The 22645-nt window shown below is 41.5% G+C and overlaps 2 protein-coding genes across 2 annotated transcripts; both read right to left on the bottom strand.

Annotated features, from left to right (window-relative positions):
- Window positions 1-1408: 1408 nt before the first annotated feature.
- pou4f1 (POU class 4 homeobox 1) lies at window positions 1409-2939 on the bottom strand (the record flags this gene model as incomplete). Its single annotated transcript, XM_080729679.1, has 2 exons — window positions 1409-2410; window positions 2817-2939. The coding sequence occupies 2 exons, from the start codon at window positions 2937-2939 to the stop codon at window positions 1409-1411; spliced, it is 1125 nt and encodes a 374-aa protein (XP_080585805.1).
- A 2867-nt stretch (window positions 2940-5806) lies between these two features.
- obi1 (ORC ubiquitin ligase 1) lies at window positions 5807-16580 on the bottom strand (the record flags this gene model as incomplete). Its single annotated transcript, XM_080730298.1, has 6 exons — window positions 16493-16580; window positions 15795-15930; window positions 14044-14135; window positions 12998-13219; window positions 10816-10904; window positions 5807-7223 (listed from the first exon to the last, which is right to left on the bottom strand). The coding sequence occupies exons 1-6, from the start codon at window positions 16562-16564 to the stop codon at window positions 5807-5809; spliced, it is 2028 nt and encodes a 675-aa protein (XP_080586424.1). The 5' UTR covers window positions 16565-16580.
- Between the last annotated feature and the right edge of the window lie 6065 nt (window positions 16581-22645).

The following is a 22645-nucleotide window of genomic DNA, read 5'->3' as shown; positions in this document are numbered from 1 at the left end:
AGATCGGCTATTTCCACTATCAATGTTCTTTTTTTAAGTATAAAGTTGTCAAATATGTCAGTAATTTCTTTGTATATTTAGGTTATGTGTCATATCTACCATGTGCAACTTCAAAGCCTAAAAGCCAAATAGAAATGTAATTGTCAACGACAAAAACACAATTAAATCGTTAATCGCAATTATTTGAGTGAAAATTAATCGTCATGTAAAATGCCATAATCGTGACAGCCCTAAACACAGTGGGACAGTTCATGATGCACATGTGGCCGCAGTTTGTAAACATACTTGTGCACAAAGTAAAATATTACTTACACAACTTTTTTTTTCTCCATAACAATTAACACGACAAACAACGTGATGTTAATGTGAAAAACAGGCATTTAACAGTGACTTACACCATCCACAAAATAAGATGACCTGTCTGTCGGCGTGGTGGTGTGACAGGTTGTCCTGTAGTGACTCTTCTTGATCCAAATGCATAGAATGTTTGCACTGCAAACTATAAAATACATAAAATGTGATATTTTTTTGTTTGTTTTTTTAAATTATTTTATTTATTTTATCACTGTGATCATAATTTATCCGCATTGTCGTAGCCATGGGTCTTTTTCATGCCTTTTATTTATTCGAAACTTTCTGTTTGTTGTTGTGGATCCCAATATAGTGTCAATAGAAAATAGGCCTCGTATTTAAATTAAAAAATTCCAGGAACGTCTAGGAAGTGTTACCGTGATATTTGTATGTACAAACCATTTCGACATAACCAATCTTAGCAACCTAAAATATGTCATCAATTTTGTGCAAATTCAAAATAAATATATTTGAGGTGTCTATATTTCCACATTCAGAGGCTATAAGTCGCTGCCTATGAATTGTGATTTCATGCAGGCCTATTCTTTTATTTTATGTGTAGCCTCTAAGTTTGCAACTTAGTTTGAGTTTACAGCAGCCTCCAAATAATAATAATAAAATGAATAAATTAATAGATTCATAAATAATTCTATAACAACAACGACAAGAAAAAGCCAACCAAAACACAGTTCAACAATCAATGAGGTAATTCGTAAATGGCTATATACTTCAAATAATAGGCCTAGAAGAAAATAACTCGCTAGAATCAAGCAAATTACCTCTTTTTCACATGTTTTAAAAGGCAATGTCGACGTCGGAATACTTTTCCCTCGAAACAACTGAGCGAAATTTGTGTAATCTGTTATTTGCATAACTTCACATTCACCGATAACGTGAAAATAAAGAAGGTATATGGAGCCTCATAAAATGGGTATCTAAAGCCCATTGTACACCAACGTTTAAAACCGTCGGAGACAAAAGACTGAAAATGGTGTCATAATGTTCCTTGGTCCCCAATTTCAGTCAAACAACTCTTGTTTTTTTAATAGCCCATCAGTCAGTGCGTAGCGGAAAATTTCAATCGCTTTTGCTTCTGTCTTTGGTTACAAAACCATACTCGCACGACGTTCTTTTTTAGGTCCAACTTTTCGGCTATCGCCGCTATTTTCTCGGACGACGGCCGAGGCTGCACGGCGAAGTAAGCCTCCAGAGACCTCTTCTCCGGCGCCGCTATCGAGGTCCTCTTGCGTTTCTTTTCCCCGCCGTTGAAAATGTCAGGCTTGTTCATTTTCTCCCTCTGGGCGCCTTCGGCCTCCTCCAGCCATGCTTGGAGGATGGGCTTGAGCGCGATCATGTTGTTGTGGGAGAGCGTTAGCGACTCGAACCGACAAATCGTACTTTGGCTCAGCGAGCCCACGCCGGGGATCTTGAGATTAGCCAGGGCGCCACCCACGTCCGCCTGGGTCACCCCCAGCTTGATCCTCCGCTGCTTGAAGCGCTCCGCGAAAGCCTCCAACTCCCTGGGGTCCGTGTCCGAGTCATTGATAGAGGGGAGTCCGTTGTTATTAGCTAGTCCCAAGCCTCCCTGGCCCCCGCCGCCACAGTGGCCGGGCAAAAGACCGTGGTGCGTGAGGGGCGAATTCATGTTCATGGCGGCCTGGTGGGAGAGGTGGCCCAGGCCGTGCATGTGAGAGTGCGGGTGGGCCGAGGTGGAGATGAGCCCTCCGCCGCCGCCCCCTCCGCCACCCCCGGAGCCGTCGTGCGCGCTGGACATGAGGGCCAGGGAGGGCGAGATGATGTGGTGCTCCATGAGGTCCGGGGGCTCCTGGTTCTGGTGGTGGTGGTGATGGTGGTGGTGGTGGTGGTGGGCCAGTGGCACGGTGGAGTTGGACGAGCATGGCACGGTGTTCATGTTGTGGTAGGTGGCGTCGGGCTTGAACGGGTGCGTCTTGACACCGGAGTGGTTGTGGCTGTGGGACACGGCGATGTCCACGGCCGCCAGAGCCTCGGCGCGGGCCAGGAGGGTCTCATCGAGGCTGGCGAATATGTTACTCTGGAGCTGCAGTGGCGGGGATCAAGGGAGAGGAGAGGAGTAGATGAAGATGAAGGAAAAGTCAAAAAAGATTAAAGGGGGGCGAAAAACAAGATCTGTCAGCCGGGACCTTTGACAACAGAGAACACAGGGTATAGCCTAGATAGCCTACTGCATGTCTCGAGAAGCCCCAAGTCAAGACAATTACATGGTATAAAACCGGGCTTTTGCTTGAGCATGCATGCCTTCAAAAAGATCACAGACTATTCGGGTGATTGCCGTGGAATACATGAAAAAAACATTAAAGCGCGCGTCTTGGCAGAATGTGCCTTGGAGCGCCCCTTGTTATTACGCACTGGTCGCACTCGGCGGTACATGCATGCAGCCATGGCCACAAAAGAGGACCGAGAGAAGTTGTTCTGGGATCATTTACCTGTGGAGTTTGTAGACAAGCTCTCCTTATGGCTTCCGAGCTGGAATGCAGGGTGGTGTATTTGTGCTCGATCTGAGCGGGATGCATGGCGAAGTGCGGCTGTTTGCTGTTCATGGACATCATCTTGGCGAGCCTTTCTCTCTCTCCAATTAAAGTGCACTGGAATAAGGGGGTAAAACGGCTACAAGGAGCTGGGAAAATGTCATAGATACACACTGATCCTTCGCCTGGTCCAGTAATGATGCAATAGCGTTCGCTAAGCAGCGCCGAGTAGCAGCCTTGAGCCCGGAGATCACACAGAGATGCCTGCAGTCTCAGACGCACTTATCTGTCTACTATTTCCCACTGCTGGGGATGAGAGAGAGCCCTCTTACACCTGAGCGCCTCAGATCTCGTCAAGCCGCGCTCGGCTGCTCTCGCGAGACGCCACACTCTGCCAGAACAGTGAACGGGGCTGTCAGATTGAGAGGAGGGGGGGCGGGGGGTGGAGAGAGCGAGAGAGAGAGAGAGAGAGAGAGAGAGAGAGAGAGAGAGAGAGAGAGAGAGAACATGCTCAAAGGGCAGACAGTTATAACTCGAGACCAGACGCCGCTGTTTTAAGGCGCTGTGTATTCCACACAGCTACACAGGTTCATATACTTTTAGGCCTGTCCTGGATGGATGCCTTAAATTATTAACTTAACGCAGTGTAGTGCAGTCTCAATACCCGAACTAGTTCTGTTTTCTGTGGTTCTGTTTTAGCAATTTATTATTTCTGTGCAGGGACTGCTTTCAAAATAGCTAGGCTATAGCTTATAAAACTACAAGGGAAAGTGCTGTTTTCATCTGTTATGATGATCTGTCCCACCCAAAGAAAGATCATGTTAATGTGCAAACCATGCAAGAAAAGCAACCCACATTTATACTTCGCCGTACGGCATTGTTGTAACGCGATAATAGCCGAGATACAAGTTCACAATACGTCACTATGCAATGTATTGTGAGTTTGTAGGCAGCTACATCGGCTATTTTTTAAATAATTTTGGCTATATATAGGCTATATATATATATAATTATTTTTTTCCTAGGAAATCAAGTATTAACAATGATTTTATTTTTACAAGGGGATACCCTGGCTGATAGTCACAACGTGCACCTGGTCACAATTTTCTGAGCTTTCCAAACTCTTTTATTATAGCCACTGCCAGCCCAGAACCCAACATTTCCAAAATGATCTTGGCCCACTCCACTGCCATGCGCGTTCGTCCCGTTACTCATCTGAACCCAAAGTATTAGTAATGAGACCCCCGCCTTATAATTAAAGCCCATCATCTCCAGATGAGCACTAAACAAATTGATTTAATACACCAGCGTAACCTTGTACACAGTCTTTATCTAAATTAATTAATCCCAATGAATTAACACTTCATTTATTCAAACCGCAACGGTTATCCAATTAAAATTTCATGCGTGATTAGAGGTATGTGAAATATACATGATATCGTTAAATTTGCATAATAAATAAGGGGCTGTCTGCTACGTTGGAATTGCTGCGCATGTGAGGTCTCTGTAATGTGTTTCCCTGTACATCATCGCTTGGCTTAGTGTTTCTTTTGTGATGATCCTGGTGGTTGGTAGCAAGTTAATAATTGCTGGCAACGTTTTAGGGAATGCAAAACACCCCAAAAATCTTAATAGCTATTATATAATGGCCAAAGAACCAACAACACATCCTTGCATTCAGGGACGTGTAGAGAATGTTATAGAGGCAGGGTCCTTTGGTAACAATATAAAGAATAGCAGACCTCCAAGCTCCTGTGATACCACACTGAACTAAGCATAATCAAGTCAATACTGGAGCTGTGGCATTACAGCATGGATTTCCACACAGAGAGGGCAATTCTTTCAACATAAGATGCTGGATTCAAGTTCAGGAGTTTGAACAAGGCAATTCTCTTGAATGCCGCCTTCAGGTATTGTATGGAAGGGGTGCATTCGCATTAAAAACTGCATTCATGGTCTGGAGAGGGCACTTTTTACAGGCGGATAAAAGGGCAGGCGCTCAAGACCCTTTGATATCTATGTGTGCATGTGCCAGCTTGCATTGAGGGGGGGGGGACACCCCACAATCACATTTGAAAATGAAGAAAAATGTATTCAATTACAAAGACTGCATAGCAGTCAAGGGTTTGGTTACCACTGGGGCCATCCATATACAGAGCACGGTACACATCTTTAATACCATTTGAAACTGCATAAAAAGTACCACCAAATGTTAAGGTATTTAAACCATTAAAAAAAATTCTGACATCATTTTGAGTATTGTTTTATTTCCAGACACGACTAATAGGACATTGAAAGGCTCCATACCAGTTCCATGGAACATTCATTTGGTATTCATGACAATTTCTTTGAGAATTTAATGAACCATTTCATCAAGCAATGGGTGATACTCATGAATAAGGGAGCCATGTTTATACTGCATAGTTTCTAAGATCGACATAAAGAAGAAACTTGTAGAAGAGAGCTAAATTTCCAATTACCACCGCTCAGTAGGAATTGTTATTACAAGTCGAAAACTGTATCATGGTACTAGAAAAATATGTCCAAGGATACAAAGGAGTTCCACAGAACATGGCACTAGATGCTTTTTACACGTCTAGATCTACATACTTTTTACAGGTTTAGATCTAGAAGACTGGCCATCCATTAGCTGCCACTCAGAGGGACCAGACAGAACCTACCACCTAATCAGTCACCTTTTGTGTTACACAACATTACTACAACAGACAATGACATCTGGCATCCGGCAAAAGATCAGAGTTCAATCCCCTTGGATCATGGTCACATGGTTTAAATTGAAACTCAGGATTTTGCAGTGCATGGTCATTTAATGGTGCCTGCATGTATAGAACACTAATAGGGCATAATGTGATGAAAACATGTTTTTTTACACATTCTGCAACAGTGTATAATACACTAAGAAGGTGACATTGTGTAAAATGGTTCATTTACATGCGCTTGGATAGTTTTGTCGGACTGTTGAAATTAAAAGGACTGTGAGACTTTCGCTTGGTGGGCTGACTGGTATTCACCGTGTGTCTCTCTCTCACTGTGTTCCCAGGTGTACCGGTGCAGCCAGAGGACAAAGCATTTGCATGGGGTTCCCGGTGTTGTTCGGCAGGGGAGAGATGGCCGGAGGGACTGGCCTTATTCTCTGACAAGGGATCAACCAGCACGTCATAAGACAGTTCATCAGATTCGGAGACGAGCGCCTGGGCGCCACCCTCCCCACACGACACCGGCCTTGCAGCTTGTTTTTCCATAGACACTGCTTCGGCCTCGGGGACGATCCTGGTTCCATCCACGACATCGAAAGGACACTGGCTTTGCTGGTCATCGAACACATTAAAACGGTCTTCCACCATAGCGCCACCTTCGCCACACGTCAACATGTCGGGGCTCGATTTTGGTTCTGGAACGAGGGTGGTGTCGAAGGCGGAGGAAGGCGAGGAGGCAAGGGATGGCTGGGAGCCACGACTGCTGGAGCTCTCTCCCTCCAGCATCATGGAGTCCAGCTCGGAGATTTTGTCAAGATAAGCAGCATCCATGGAGGCTTCACTGGAGACCTCGAAACGATCAGACTCTTTATCGAGAGGATTCTTGGATGTGGCCCCTTTAATCATCAGTGGCGGTACTTTACTTGGACCAGGAGAGGGCTGTTCAGTGGACGTGGAGCTCTGCCAAGGTCCCCAGAAGACAGCCGAGGGTTCAACTTCAGCACTGAAGGCTGAGCCGTTGCCTTCAGGAACTTTACAGCAGGTGGGGAACTGGTTCTCTCTGGCGGTGGTGGTGGGGGCAGGGGTGTTGATGCTACTGTTCCCAGGCACAACAAACTCCTCAAAACTAAGCCTCCTCAAGTACGATGCCTTAAAAGACACCTTTTTCTCACTGCGAATGCCGGGGCTTTTCAGAGTCAATGAGCGGAAAGCCGAGGATGGAGTGGTGGGCAAGAAGTGTGAGGATGTGCTATCCATGTCGTCGTCTAGCCCGGCCAGCCTCTCCCCAAACCCTGGCCGATTAGGAACTCCTGCAGAGGTCATTGTGGCAGGGAAACTGCGATTGTTGCCAGTTAGAAGTTGACATTCTGCTTCTATGTTGTTGCTACAGACTGACTCCCTCTCGTTGTCGCTCAAGCTTTTCCTCATCATCTCGAGTTTCTGTTGCTCCGAGAGAGCTCGAGGCCCTGCCTTGCCATCTCCGGTGGTGTCCTGCAGGTCTGGGAGTCTCCGCTCAGGCTCAACCACCCTGGATTCCAGATCCTCGATGTACTGGTCACTGCGCTCCAGGGCCCTCTTCAGGTGGTCCACGTCACGCTCGTACTGTTGGATCTTTGCCTCAAGGGCTGCCACTGTATAGCGACCAAACCTAATGACAGATAATTGAACAAGTCAAGAATAATTAAGATTACGAATTTTACTTGGTCTTGTACATGATGTTCACAAACATAATGCTGCCCGTTTAAACGAAATATTTCTTTTGTATTGTAAAAATGTGATTATATCAAATTTACGCCCATTGATTCCGAATGGGGACCCAAATGCATTTGGGTCCCCATCCAGAATCAATGGGGGTACATATATTGCAATCAAATTATTGTCTTATATTACTGAAAAGTCTCCATGGCGTGAGTAATCAATAGAGGGAAAAAAAATCATTTTGGGGGTGAACTACTCCTTTAACTAGTTCAGTGCCAAACGACTTTCAGATCAACTATCTCACTATGGACTTCCCTGCCAAACGACTTAAAACGACTTTTACTTAGAATTTTTTTTTCTTTTTAATTTTTTTTTTTTTTTGGACCCCATTAAATCTAGTAAACATGATTTCAATCGCGATTTTGTATGTTCCACCCCCCATACAACCCCATCTTTCATACAGGGCAGCCATCTTTGCTTACATAACATGTAAAACATAATGGCTATTTTCTCAAGAATGCCTGAACGGATTTCCAATCTTATTTTTTTGTTTGAAAGCTGTGAACAGCCTGCACAAACATGGTGCATGATCTGTGCATGGGCGTGCATGATCTGTGCACTATAAATTACATGGAAGTCTATGGAGATTTATGGCAATATGAGCCAAAAAGCCCATATTTAATTGGCAGGGAGCGAGTTGTTAAAGGACAACTTTGTTTTTTTACAACAAGGGTTCATATTTTGGATATTATTATATTAGAGAAAAGAAAAGATGAGTGTTAAAATGTTTTCATTTAATTCTTTCTATTGTTTTAGCGATTTTACTATTTTGATTTCAGTGGTTGGGGGCATGCGTACAAGTGGCTAAATATGTCGTTTTTGACACAATAAGCTGGCAATGTCTTTATTACTATTTACACCAGCCCCCATAAGTCACATCTGACCATGAAAGATTGCAGTGCTTCTCGGGAATGGGCTTATTGTGTCTAAAAATACATATTTAGCCACTTACATGCATGCAAATCAAAATCGTTAAAATCACAAAAACGATAGAAATAAGTAAATGAAAACATTTTAATACTCATCTTTTCTTCTCTCTAATGACTATCTAAAATATGAACCCTTGTTGTAAAAAAACAAAGTCGTCCTTTAAATTAGCTCATAGGTCCCACTACTTCTGAAGTAAATTTATCTAAAATACTCTCCTAAAACCTGGATTATTCATGACTTTGACACAGATTTAGATTAGAATGATTAGAGGGTGATCACAAATCAGCCTTAACTGCTGGTGACCACCCCCATACAATGTTTCGGGCATATCAGATAATCAGTGGACAACAAGAAGTCTGCATGCTCAATCTACAGTGTTGATTTCTTGCCTATACTGTATGTACTGTATGCAGGGTTCCCACACATTTTTACCAATTCATTTCCAAAACTTTTCCAGTATATTTAACCCAATTTCCAGGACTATATAACAATAATTCAACTCAATAACAAGTCGCATACTCCTATGCGCAATGCCGAAAGAGGTAGTTTATGCCAGTGGTTCTAAACATTTTCAGGCAGTGACCCCCGAAATAATCATATTTGAACTGGGGACCCTGGCGAGCACTAAGAGTTGAGGAATTTTTATAACACAGTTCTATTGTGAAAATAGACGATCTACATGCTGAGCATGTAGATCTACTATTTTCACAATTTCTGCCTCTAATATTTGACAATTTGGCCAATGTTTAATTTGTCATTTCAGAGTTATTAACAAAATCAATAACCAAAGACAATGCATAGCTATTTTTTCCAGGACCTTCCAGGAACCTTGATCATTTCCAAAACTTTTCCAGTACTGGAAAAATATTTGTCTAATTTCAAAATATTTCCAGGAATTTCATGACCGTGGGAACTGGGAACCCTGTGTATGGAACTGGTTCCTAAATACTATCCACGAAAGTCCCCATTCTAGGCAGGTCATAATAGGCGACCATTCTGATTCTGCAAAAATAGCAGATTTACAAGCTCACAACTCTGTGAAAAAGGAGAGGGCCAAGTATAGATCCTGGACGCTGGTCAAAGATGTACAGAATAGAGGGTATGCAGACTATGCACGTCCACTGGGACCCGCCCCCCTAATCTAGACTGAGTGGCAAAACATTGAGCAGCATGGAGCAGTGGTGTTTGGAAGTGCTCGTTGCAAATCACTCAACGGCCCTGCATTGATTGATTGATTGAAGACTTTATTAGAAGTTTGCATAGGAAAAGGTACAGTTTCATGACGGTACAGTTCACTGGTACAAGGTCTACTAAAAGGAGATCCATGAAAAGACTAAGCTTATTTCCACTGGAAACCATTGAAGTATCTCATATAACATTGAATGACAGACAAATAGAACACAGTACTATGCAGTAGATATGTAAAGAAAAACAAAATAGAAGACAGTAAGTCAAAACAAACAGTATATACAAAGAAGGGGCAGGGGAGGGTAGGGTTGGGCTAGATTCTTTTTTACCAGTTGCGAACGGCTGCTGCCTGTAAGTGGTTTTTCAGGGCAATTTTAAAGGATGCTAGTGATCCACACTCCTTTGTGGCCTTCGGTAAGGCTTTCCACATTTTGGTGGTATAGCAGAAAAAAGAGTTTGACCCTTTGTTGGTTTTGACTCTGGGTTGAAAGTGATCTGTGGCGCTGCCTCTGGTGTTGTAATTATGGACATCCTTAATGTTTATAAAGTATTTTGACAGGTACTTGGGTATCATAGTGGTGTAGTGTATCTTGTACACCAGGCCCATTGCATACCACCCGTTTCTAAATTGCACATAATGCAGGAGGCAGCAGGATGTTGTGTTGTAGAAAACGAGTGCTTCCAAGCTCTGACACTTGGAAAAATAAAAACCTGCACAGAATGTCTTGACAGAAAGTAGCTCATAACATGCCTATGGTGGATTTTTATGAAACAAAAACTTTGCAGATAGAAAGAGGATAATTCAAGCTTTCAGTACAGCCGCAATGTTGGTGAGTTTAACTTTGTTTAATACAATCAGAAAGGACTTTTCTGTTTGGATGTTTGGGCTGTCAATGGCAGAAATGAGTTTTTTGCCACTCAGTAGGCGTTCCCACATAACTTCCAGCAACAGTGATGTCACGCGCATACCCTCTATAGGGTTTAACCTTGACCATCTCACATGCAGACATCACAGACATTGTTCTGTGCCTTAAAAAAAGAACGGTATTGATACACAATGTGTATTTATGTGAGTAACATGTTTTTGCACAAAAGCCCTAAAACATCTTGAAATACAGCCGTTTTAACCCATCACCTCATCAGATGTGTGTTGAAGATGTACTTCAATGACTTTGGAGTCACTGAGAAAATACAAGACTGACATAATTTTTTTATTTTCTATCTGGCTTTTATCTTGTTCAGTACCTTGAAAAGCACTGTAAATAAATAGTGATAGCACTGTAAATAAATATAGTGAATATTTAGATAGTGAAACAAAATTATCACCTCCAACATTTGCTATAAAGATAAATACTGATACATACTTCTGAGGAGATCTGCTTGCCACTTCTGATTTCAGACGCATATTCTCTTGTACGAGGTCGACATTCTGAGACCGCAATGTCTTGTTAGCCTGGGGGTATAAAATAAAGATTTCTAGTACATTATACAGCAAACTGAGACAGGCCTCAACTTTTTGGGGGATTCTAGTCAATCCAGCCTAACTTTTTTTATCTTGGGTTTCTATCCCATCAGACTGTAAGTGGGGCAGATACTTTTCCGTGTGGAGTTAGCATGCATGTTCACATGGGCTTCCTGGTTTCATTGCACATCAAAAGCCATGCATGTTGGGGACCTAGAGCAGTGGTTCTCAACCTTTTCAGGCTGCGACCCCCAAAATAACCAGATTTTAACTGGGGACCCCCCCCACCCTGACGAGCACTAAGAGTTGAGGCATTACATTTTGTATAACAGTTCTATTGTGAACATAGCCGATCTACATTATTTTCACAATTTCTGCCTCTAATATTTGACAATTTGGCCAATGTATAATTTGTCATTTTAGAGGTATTAATCGGTCCAACTTTAGAAATGTGCAGATACCCTCTATACCAGGGGAGGAATTTCATGGCGGCCACGACGGCCATGGCCGTCGTTGCCCCTCTCTTTGGCCGTGTGCCCCTCGAAAAATGACATTCCCAAACGGCCACAGTGGCCGTGGTGCCCGGCGCCCACAGCAGTTCATTAAATGCTTATTACCGTTTTTTCCAGTCATTACGGTAACAACAGTGCGTGGTTGGTTGAGCTGCTCACATGACCAGTAGTAGATTCGATTTACGCTCGTAGCAGCTGAGCCGCCGGAGTCCCGCGAGCCACGACCACCGGACACAGTGTTTATACAACACACAAAACCATCACCGGGCCAAACAGGAGTTAAATCTAACGCAGCCTGTTGAATAAATCCCGATGTGCGAATGAATGCCTTCAAACGGAGCTCTGCTGAGCTCAGGACAACAACCGAAATGCAGCGCTAAGGGAACCAAAAGCTATTCTTTCCCCAAGAGGCTGAGCTGTCAGAAAGTTCATTATTCCAAGTAGGCTATTCCAAGTTGAGAAAGGATCACTCCGCGAACGGGAGGGAGGAGCTCGTGTGCGTGTGTGCGTGCACATGACCAGTGATGGAAAAAGTACTTAAATGTGTTACTTAAGTAAAAGTATCAATACTGCAATGTAGAAATACTCCTGTTGCAAGTAAAAGTCTTCAAATTCAAAATGTAGGCCTACTTCAGTAAAAGTACAAAAGTATTGGTATCAAAATGTACTTAATGTACCAAAAGTAAAAGTACAAAATGTTTGAAAATAGCAGATCTACAAGCTCACAACGCATCGTTATGCAACACATTTTGAGCTTGTAGATCTGCTATTTATTCTACAAGCTATCAAGCTTGGCTATTTTCAAACAGCCTAAATAGGGCTAAAGTGGTTCATGTATGTTTTATAATATTATGATTTATATATGCAAAGTAACTGGTAAGTAAAGGTTTCAAATAATTGTAGAGGCGTAAAAGTACAATATTTGGATCTGAGATGTAGTGGAGTAGAAGTAAAAGCAAATTGGAAATACTCAAAATTACAATAAACAATTAAGTACAATACTTAAGTAAATGTACTTAGTTACTTTACACCACTGCACATGGCAAAACCAGAAATAAACAGCTTCATGATATTTATTTAATTGAAAGGTATTATATTATATTTAAGCTAAATTAATTATGACTGTGGCGTGGACTTAAAATCATTGTTTTAACTGATGGCCTTCTTGCCCTGGCACTTGGCCTTTGTGCCCTCAAAAAATTGAGGCCAAGTGGACTTGCCCCTAAAATGACAAAATTCCAGGCCTGCTCTATACACTTAAACGTTGTCTTGGTTTGTTTAGTGTTGAGTGAGAAAACAATGTTGCACATTACGTTAATCATCTGGGGACGACAGGTTGAGAACCACTGACCTAGAGGGTGCCACCTGGAAAATCATCACATCGTACATAAGCCAGCGCATTTCAATGCGTCATGTTGTCTGGTGATGACTTTCCAGTTGCGAGCACATGTCCGAACTCAAAATAGAATGTTCTTCTGATTCATGTTAAATATGAAAATAAAATCCCAAGTAGCAGCCAAGTAACATTAGTTCATGCAAAACTTCAAAGCACCAATAATGAAGGTTGCGTACCTCCTTAAGCTTTTCCATATCTTGCTTTACTTTACTGTAAAGATCTGTTGCAGTTTGCAGCTTGTTTGTCCATTCGTCCAGGATATTGGCATCAATACCTTTGCCCTCTGTTTCAGCCATACCAATACTGCAGGGATCCAGAACAGTCGTCAGCTGTGACTCCAGACTTTGATTCTTTGTTTTCAGCTCATCATTTTCTCTAAGGAGCCCTTCGATTTCATCCTGTTTGGACAGAAATGAGGAGGAAGAGTAAATGAAACACATTACCGGGACATAGCAGATGGCCTCATGTAGAAAGAAGCCTAATATCACAACCACAAAGAGTCTAGTCTGACATTTATGTTGTGACAAGCCATGTTGCAGAGTAGCTCTGCCCGAAGCCCAAAATCCTAATATCTCCCCTAGCCAAAGGGGGATTTCCCTCTGGGCTTTAGCTGTAGATGTTTTGTTTCCCATGCGGGACACCTTGGTTCAAATCTCAACATCGCATACATTGGTGCCGTGACTCGGATAGGGTCTCCCATGGGGGATAAATGTAGCAGAGCGGTTCAGCCTGAAGCCCAAAAGCCCAATATCTCTCTCCCCTGACCAACAGGGATTCCCTCTTGGCTTATAGCTGTTTAGTTTCCCCATGCAGAAGACCCGGGTTCAAATCTAGAATGTTACACCCACAATACCTACAGCTATGATTAGAAATATGGCATGTTTGGACTAAAGGGATGACTTTTTCTCTATTGATTACTCACTCCATGGAGACTTGAATTCATGGATATTTCTTTTGTTTGTTTTTGTTGCATTGCTAAGCCAATCATATGAGGAGACTCCTTGTGTCTTCATTTGGAACAAAGCAGGCTCTTTGTGTCTCCATAGGGAACCACTGCTGGTCATCAAATGATTGGCTTAGGAATGCAAAAAAATGGGGTGAGTAATCTATAGAGAAAAGGTTAGTTATTGGGGTGAACTATCCCTTTAATTCTGCTTCCTCATACTGGGACACAGCACTGAATAAGTCATTGAAGCTTCATAAGGATATAATGAAACCATACCTCATACTCGCTAAGAAGGAGCTCTCCTCTGCTTTTCCTGAGATGTTTCCTAACGGAATGGCTCTTACTATGCTCACTGTCAGTAGAGCCTCCTGAAAAAGGTAGAATACACACAGATAAAATACAGTCAAGACGTACTCACATAGCACTAGGAAAGCCTGGTGTGTCACAGGAGCAGGACGACACAGCATAATGTTGAGAAGACACTGTTGGAGCAGCTTTAGCCTGGTTAATAAACCAGACTGCACAACACCACCACGCAGTGAGGAATTAGTATGAGCAACGCCAGGCTAGGAGCAGCTTGGGCAATTGAAGACTCTTTTATTAAAGGTACTAAGAGAAGACTGACGTTTCGATGCTACTGCATCTTTCTCAGAGTCGTCTACATGGTAACAGGTTAGGTGGGCACTAAGTAAGTGAAATAATGTATACATGATCATTACATGTTTCAACATTCGACAATTAAGGTCTAATATTTCTACAATTGCTACAAAACCTGTATATAAATCATTTTGGGGCATAAACAAGAAGTTGCAGGATAACATTAAGTCTGATAATGATGTAACGTGCATGTTCACATCATGTATACTTTCTTTTACTTAAGACCATTTTTCAACTATTTTATTTTTTAACATTTTGGACAAAATAACCAATTTAAGGGGTGCCCGCTGGCCTACCGGTGCATACCACAACATAGGCTCAGTGTAGCCTGACAGCGTGTCGCTGGTTCGATTCCCAATCCAGACTACCATTGCTGCTACCAAAGGCATAAAAGCCCCAAAACATATCTTAAAAAAATACATAATAATAATAATAATAATAATAATAATAAACAATTTAAGATCGAGGTGCCCAGATGTCCCTAGCGCCCACCTGACCAGTATCTGTCTACATAACCACCACTTGGTTCAAAGTAAAAGTTGGTGTTACTTTGGCAAGAAAATAGGTCATTTTGAATATTGCTAGCAATATCAGTAACACTGATTTACCAAGTAAGAGGTATGTATTTCATAGATTTATGTATTTACAGCAAGAGGTATGCCATTCATAGCTGCGGGGGTCAATGGGCAATGAAATGTGAACACAGCAACACTGTTAGAAACAGCCGGAGGCGGCTTGAGACAGCTAGGATGCATACTGTATGTGAGTGTTGTTATCTTATCTGAGAAGCAGATTACAAGCGTGTATTTAGCTTGAGGAGACCACTGGCAAGTGACTGCCCTGCTTATGAATGACGCTGCTGATGATCGTTGCCATCACGTCCCCCCATTGACGCTCTTGTTTTGCAAGTTACCTTATTTTCAAAAAGTATCCACATTCTTTCCTTAAGTAAAAGTATCAATACTGCAATGTAGAAATACTCTGTTACAAATTGGTATCAAAATGTACTTTAAGTACCAAGAGTAAAGTACTCATTTGCAGAATGTCCCATTTGTTTGAAAATAGCAGATCTACAAATGGCACACAATGCTCACAATGTGTCGCATTGTAGATCAGCTATTTTCAAATGGCCATAATGTATATAGTGGTTAATTTATGTTGTAATAAAAATCCAAATCTACAAAGTAATTACCATAACTAAAGTTTTCATATAGGCCTAATTGTAGTGTAGTAAAAGTACAATATTATCCTCTGAGATGGAGTAGAAGTAAAAGTATTGAAAATTGTAAATACTCCAGTAAAGTAAAAGTAGTAGTACCTCAAAATTGTACTAAAGTAAATGTACTTAGTTGATTTTGTAAGCAACTCACCAATAATCTCTCGGCAGGGGTTCTCTGCAGTGATCAGGACTCTGCAGGTTGGACACTGGCTGGCATTCTTCAACCACTGCTCCATGCAGCTGGAGCAGAACACGTGGTAGTTGGCACAGATGACAGGCTGGCGGACCTGTTCAGTACAGTTAGTAGAAGATTCAGCAAATATTGTCACATCATGTAAACATGCAAATCAATTAACCACTTTAAACCATTGTTTTATAGGATACTTTTTAGCTAGCAGATATACAAGCTGTGAGCTTGTATATCTGTTATCTTTTGGAAAATCACATTGAAAACGTGTATCTTTTTTATTTTAAAGCGAACATTTGCAACTAAAATCTTTCTTTCTCGGGGTCCCTGAAAAAATATATATTTTGAGATGAGGGTCTGCGGTCAAATAGCCTACATATAATTCTGGGGGTCCTTGTTTGAGCACCACTTATCATAGAAACATAGGTTTTTCAGAAAACTGTTTAAAGTCATTAATTTACAGAATCGGGTCCTCAGTTCTAACGGACCAGACCAAAGAACACAGTGCGTGGCTATATTGCTATAATCACATTTGCTATAACGTACTGTTACTTTAGCTACGTTAGTTAGCTGCTGCTTGGCATCACATCAGGTTTGCATCGGTAACGGCCGGGGTAACGGCAGATTATCTTTAGGCTATTGCTAATTTCAGAGGCGGTTACCTTTCCGAGGCATATCTGGCACGATATGGGCAAAGTTAGCGAGAGTGTGGACGACTGGAAGCTGTGAGCCATGTTGTTTTGATGGAAGTGTGGCGGTTTTTTGGTGGAGTGTGGCTGCACGCTGCTGGCCGCAGTCTGAAAGCTGACTTTACAAAAGTTCCCTCTACTGTTTTGTTTATTCCAGCCGGCGCCAACCAACCGCCCTCCACAACTACGGAAAGCCAGGAGGCTCAAACAGTGCCACGTCGCTGATGTGCTGTAGATCAGATTCAGGGGTTTTCAAACTTTTTTGACTCCACCGCGGCACCCCTGAATGAATCTTACATCCTATTGGAGACTAGGTATCTGTTTCCATCAGAACTGACAGAAAATAACGTTATCCTACTTGACGTTTAACCACTTGAACCCCAGCATATCTATTCTGGGGGGAAGGTTCACCAAAAATAGCCAATCTACAAGCTCACAACGCGTCAAGTGAGCTCACAGTGAGCTTGTAGATCGGCTATTTTTGGTGAAGAGAGTTTTCGTAGATGGAAAATGGGATATCAGGTACAACTAGTACAAATCAGGTCTGTTTTACTTGTGAAGTGATATTGATGTAGTGATATTGATGAATTCCAAATATTATCAAATTATCTCACGGCACCCCTGGACTGGCGGCACCCAGTCCCCAGGGTGCCCCCGTCACCCACTTTGAAAACACCTGCTGTAGATAGCGTTGTCATGCATGTTCTCTGCCCTCGCTTTCTTGTCCCTGCATTGTCCTCTTCCAGTGGTTAGTTTGAAGTAGGCCTCGGACCCTCAGAGGCTGAGCTATGTAGGTCTACAGATCAGCAAGGCAAGGGTCCATTTGGTTCCCAATCTGTGTGGGAACCCATCGTTTGTTCCTTCACGGAATCTCTTCTTGAGATTATTTGGTTCCTAATATCAATCATTTAGCTGGGGAGTGGGGACCCCCTGGAGGCTGGAACCCATGGGGGTCCCCACCAGATACCATCTTGAGAACCACTGCACTAGACGAAGACAATTAATTAATATTTAAACTCCAACTATATAAAATACATTTATATTATGGCCCCCCTCCCAGACTGACCAAATTGGCTGTGTTAAAAGTTTGATTGATTGATTGATTGATTGATTGATTTCATTGAAGACTTTATTAGAGGTTTGCATATAAAACTACAGGACAGTACACTGGTACAAGGTCAACTAAAAGGATTAAAGGGATATTACACTTTCAAAAAACTTTTGGTCATTGTATGGTCTAATCAGGCTTGTATGAACACCCTGAACAGTTTTTAATTTGCTTCATTCAGTATTTAGATATTTGATGTAAATGTTACCACCTCCAACACGCCCAGGCCCTCTCCACATACACACCCATTGTAACTTCAAACTCCATTTTAACCATGATAGATTCATTAAAAACACCCATTATTTTTTCTGGTGACTCATACCCTCCTAATACGTGAGCAGACCGTGTTTTTTCAATAACCTTTTTCTTTTATTTTTAATAATTCTTTGGGAAAATGGAAAACATAAATGGAAAATAAATGAAAAAAGTTATTGAAAAAACACGGTCTGCTCACGTATTAGGAGGGTAGTATGAGTCACCAGAAAAAATAATGGGTGTTTTTAATGAATCTATCATGGTTAAAATGGAGTTTGAAGTTACAATGGGTGTGTATGTGGAGAGGGCCTGGGCGTGTTGGAGGTGGTAACATTTACATCTAAATACTTATCTAAATACTGAATGAAGCAAATTAAAAACTGTTCAGGGTGTTCATACAAGCCTGATTAGACCATACAATGACCAAAAGTTTTTTGAAAGTGTAATATCCCTTTAACACCACAAGAAAGCCTTTGCCTTGTCCTTTTTTAAACTCATATAACATTGAATGACAGACAAATAAAACATAGTATACTACTATGCAGTGCTATTATTGTGGCAGTCATTACTTCAGAGCGAGCAAGTACTGTGTTCGCTGTCTGTATCCGGCTGACAGTGTAAAGGCAGGGCCTTTAGCCAATGAGGGAGCAGGTTCTCTGAGACCTGAAATAACAAGACGCAAGTTGGCACCTCGACAAAGTGCCAACTAAACTTGCCCACCATACAGACAGCACTCGTCACTCTTCTTGTCTGTATCCGGCTGTCTGTATCCAGCCAACAGTGGGCTACATAAGAGTGCAGTCTATTTTAATTATTTCAAGTGAATTGAGTGAAAGTGAAATAAAACTACTGAACCCCACTTTGAAAGCCACTGATATACCACCTACTTTCCAATCACGTAGTTCAATTAAACCTTGTGAGTTTACTTGATTTAACTTGGCTTGCTTTATTAATAACATTTGAGTTCTATTAAAAAGTATAGTACACTATTCTATGGTACAATACTCGCTTGTAATGTGCTTTAGGAGAAAATAATTTGGAAATGCCCCAAAATGCTAAATAGGAGACCAATTTTACCATTTCCACCTACAGTAGGTGAGGCATGTGAAGCGAAAGCTGAACCTCCTTAACTGGTGCCAGTGGCGACAGGGAATCCCCTGGGGAAATGATGGAGGTTGACAGCTCCAGTCCTGAACACCTATTGTACTGAGGAAGTGTGGGCGCTAAAAAGTGAAATTGTTGAACCAAAGTGAAACGCTGGTACAGTTGGTTTAACGTCTGCAAAGCCCAACACCTCCTCATCCAAGAGTTTCTTCCTGTATGTGCTGCCATGCTGTGCTGCAATGCTGACATCAAACATAATTTGAATTGCTGAACATGCAGACATATTATGCTGTATCCTATGATTGTTTTAAATGCACTGCACGGTATAGTGGACTGTAGAGCTTTGAGTTAATCACAATGGGCCCGATTCATCAATCTGGTCGTAAATATAGTGTAAATAAAGTGACTAAATCTGGCTTATATTTCTGTCTTACCTTCAAAATCCCTTCAAACCCCCTGACAAAAAAACATTGCTGAATCTGACCCCTAACTTGGGAATTGTCCTTAATGCCGGTAAGATCAAAATATGGGTGTAATTTGGCCGTAAAGTGCTTGATGAATCGGGCCCAATATGATACAAAAATTTGAGCAGATGCAATAAATATATATTCATTTAATGTGACAGACAATTAAGGAGACTCTTAGGACTCAGACATGGGGATAACTTGAAAGTCCCCCCCACCCTGAGCAAGCATTTTTGCGATGGAGGCAAGGAAGAAACCTCTGGCAAGGTGGGCGGCTATCTGCCTAGGTCATGTCAGAGGAAAGAGATGGAGAAAGAAGGAGAGAGAGAGAGAGAGAGAGAGATTGATACAAGCAATAGCAATACAATATAATAACAAAAATGTAGTAGTTAATAGACTGTACTATTAAATTAAAAAAAACTCATAGGCTGTTATATTAAATTAAATGTGGCATTTTACTTTATAATGATTTTCACACATCAGACCTAACTACTGAGTAATCTAAGATATGGAAAATAATGTATCATATGTTTATCCCCTTTTAAATACAAATGTCATCAAAACAGCATATTCACTCACTTAGGGTCTGCCTATAAAAATGGCAATGCCATTTATTTGAAAAGCGTATTTCAGGATAATAATCTAATTTAGAAATAATGTAGCCTAGTGATTTAAGATTAGGCTAATTACTACCACAAGTTTATCAAATGAAATCTCCACCACACTGGCCATCCAGAGCCATTACTCATATCTAACTGAAATGGCTTGCTCTTCATTCTCTCAAAGCCATGTATAACAGGACAGCTTCTTGGGACCTAACAAGATTACAATTGAATGGTTTCACAATAAGCCTGTACACAGACCACTTGCCCGAAGATCATGGAGCTTGAGAACATCACTGTTATTTGTTTGTTTTCAACACAATATGAAATGGATCACAGCATATTCTGTATTGTAATCCACAGCTGATATGTTTACTCACACAAGTCAGATTTAATGACAGTTTAGAATATAATAATCCAACAAATAGAATAATAAATTCAGTGTATAGTGACAGAGGGCGAGTCAGAGATTTTATTCGATGGCTGATGAAGTGAAAAACAATAACTGTAGAATTGTGGTTACATAATGTTATTTTGTTCCCTTTTCACTAAACCATCAGTTCGTTACAGATGGGACAAAATGAAAATTGAATGTCTCGATTATTGTAAAACTCTTCAAAAGTCAGGGCGCGTGACACATTGTGAGCTTGTAGATCCACTATTCTGGGGATTTGGTGTAGATGGAAAAAAGCGGTCCAAGTACAAAGCCAACTGAAGTATAGGATAAATTAACATCCCCACAATATGATTTTAATGAGCATTTTCTATCACGAGAAAACGATAATAACAAACATCGTCTCATCTCTTGGAACACAGTCAAGTGATTATGATCTGTTCTAAAGTGTCTGAAAAGGTAAGCCCCCCTCCCTGCCAAAAACAACCACTGACTGCATACAGACTCCATACGAAACTTTACTGAAACAGTTCTTCTGTACCTGCTGCTTATGATGCTCTGTATGTGATCACCATAAGCATGTTGAACATAATTCTATATAGTAGTGCAGAAGTGGTCAGTCACCCAGCACAGATTTTATGTTGAGAAACCTTTTAAATACTCTAAACCTGGCATGTGTGTATTGTGTAATATGCATACAAATCATATTCTAAGTGGATATCTTGAGAGTATCATATTTCTTGGAAGAGATATACAATCTTTGGCACTATGAGATTTTATTTAAGCCTAAAGTATTCTCAATTTGACAAATGACTTTTAGAAACAGCTCCGCTCACTGATAGGATATTGTTGGAAACACTCAGCCAGGTGGCTACAACATATCTTCAAATTGTTATTGAAATATCTCTGAATCTGAATTCATTATTGCAACAGACAGAGGAAAGAAATGTCTGTTTTTGACAAGGCCCTGATACATCCTGAGACTGTCAATGCAACGGTTCAGTAAGCAGCCAGTCATTAATTGGTGACAGTCAATTAATCACAGCTGGTACAGATGGCTACCCCTATTGATCTTGTCCCACAACTTATTTTTCATCCCTAAATGACACAGATCAGCCGATTTGACCAGCATGTCTAATGGACAGTGAGGAACCAATGACCTGAGCGTCACGGCTGGACTGGGCTGGAAGGAACCAGACCTCCTCCTCCCCCAACCAATGGCAAATAGCATCTTTACCATTTAGCCTGAAAAGGTTTAGACTGCCCTAAGAGAACAGCAGCGAAACTGTGAGCTCTGCTGCTCAGGTGACCTTTTCTGTTTAAGGCTTAATCTCTGACAAATGCTTGCTTTAATTAGCTCCATACCCCCTGCCTATACCCCCCCCCCCCCCCAACACACACACACACACACACACCCTCACCTGCATACACATACTTGCACACGCAACGCAACCGATTCTCAGACCAAGTTCAACTGGATAGCATCCACTATATAATAAAATAAATAAAAGAGAGTGTAGGGTGTTATACCATATGCTTGATTCTATGCAAGTGTAGTACTTAGCAGCATATTGTGTAAGTGTATGTGTGTGACTGTGTGTGTGTGTGTGTGTGTGTGTGTGTGTGTGTGTGTGTGTGTGTGTGTGTGTGTGTGTGCGCGCGCGCGCGTGCGTGCGTGTGTACATTCTTATTCCGCCCAAGAATGCACCTGCTTCAAGGTGGTTTAGGAATTACATTTGCATTTTCTTTTTTTCATTTGCATCTTTGCATTTTTATTTAATTTTTTCATGTGCTACAATTTATGGACAAACCAGCGTTTCTGTAGAAATCATAACATGAAAACCTCAAAAATATATATGATGATATCTAAGTACCATAAGATATTGTTACAAAGAACTGTATTTGCAAAGCAAACATAACAAGCAAAATTGTAGTACAGTTTTAATTTTAATGTCATGAAGTAAATTTGTGTTCAAATCAAATCTTCCAACACTTAAGAAATTAGACCTCCTCGGCGCCCGCATTGTCACCCAGTCTTTGCAGCAGCAGCAGCATGCATGCACACCTCTCCACCGCAACAGCAAATGGAGGTAAAATAGATGCATAGCTACAAATCCCTGTTTTATTGGAAAGGGGCCTAATTATTAGGATGTAAGTCAGCCTGTGACTGGAGGGCCGTCTCCTCCTTGATGCGAGCCT

Source organism: Nannobrachium achirus, assembly GCF_963921795.1.
Source record: "Nannobrachium achirus genome assembly, chromosome: 7".
Classification (NCBI taxonomy): domain Eukaryota; kingdom Metazoa; phylum Chordata; class Actinopteri; order Myctophiformes; family Myctophidae; genus Nannobrachium; species Nannobrachium achirus.
Note: the sequence above shows the minus strand (reverse complement) of the source record. Positions and strands in the feature narration are given on the sequence as shown.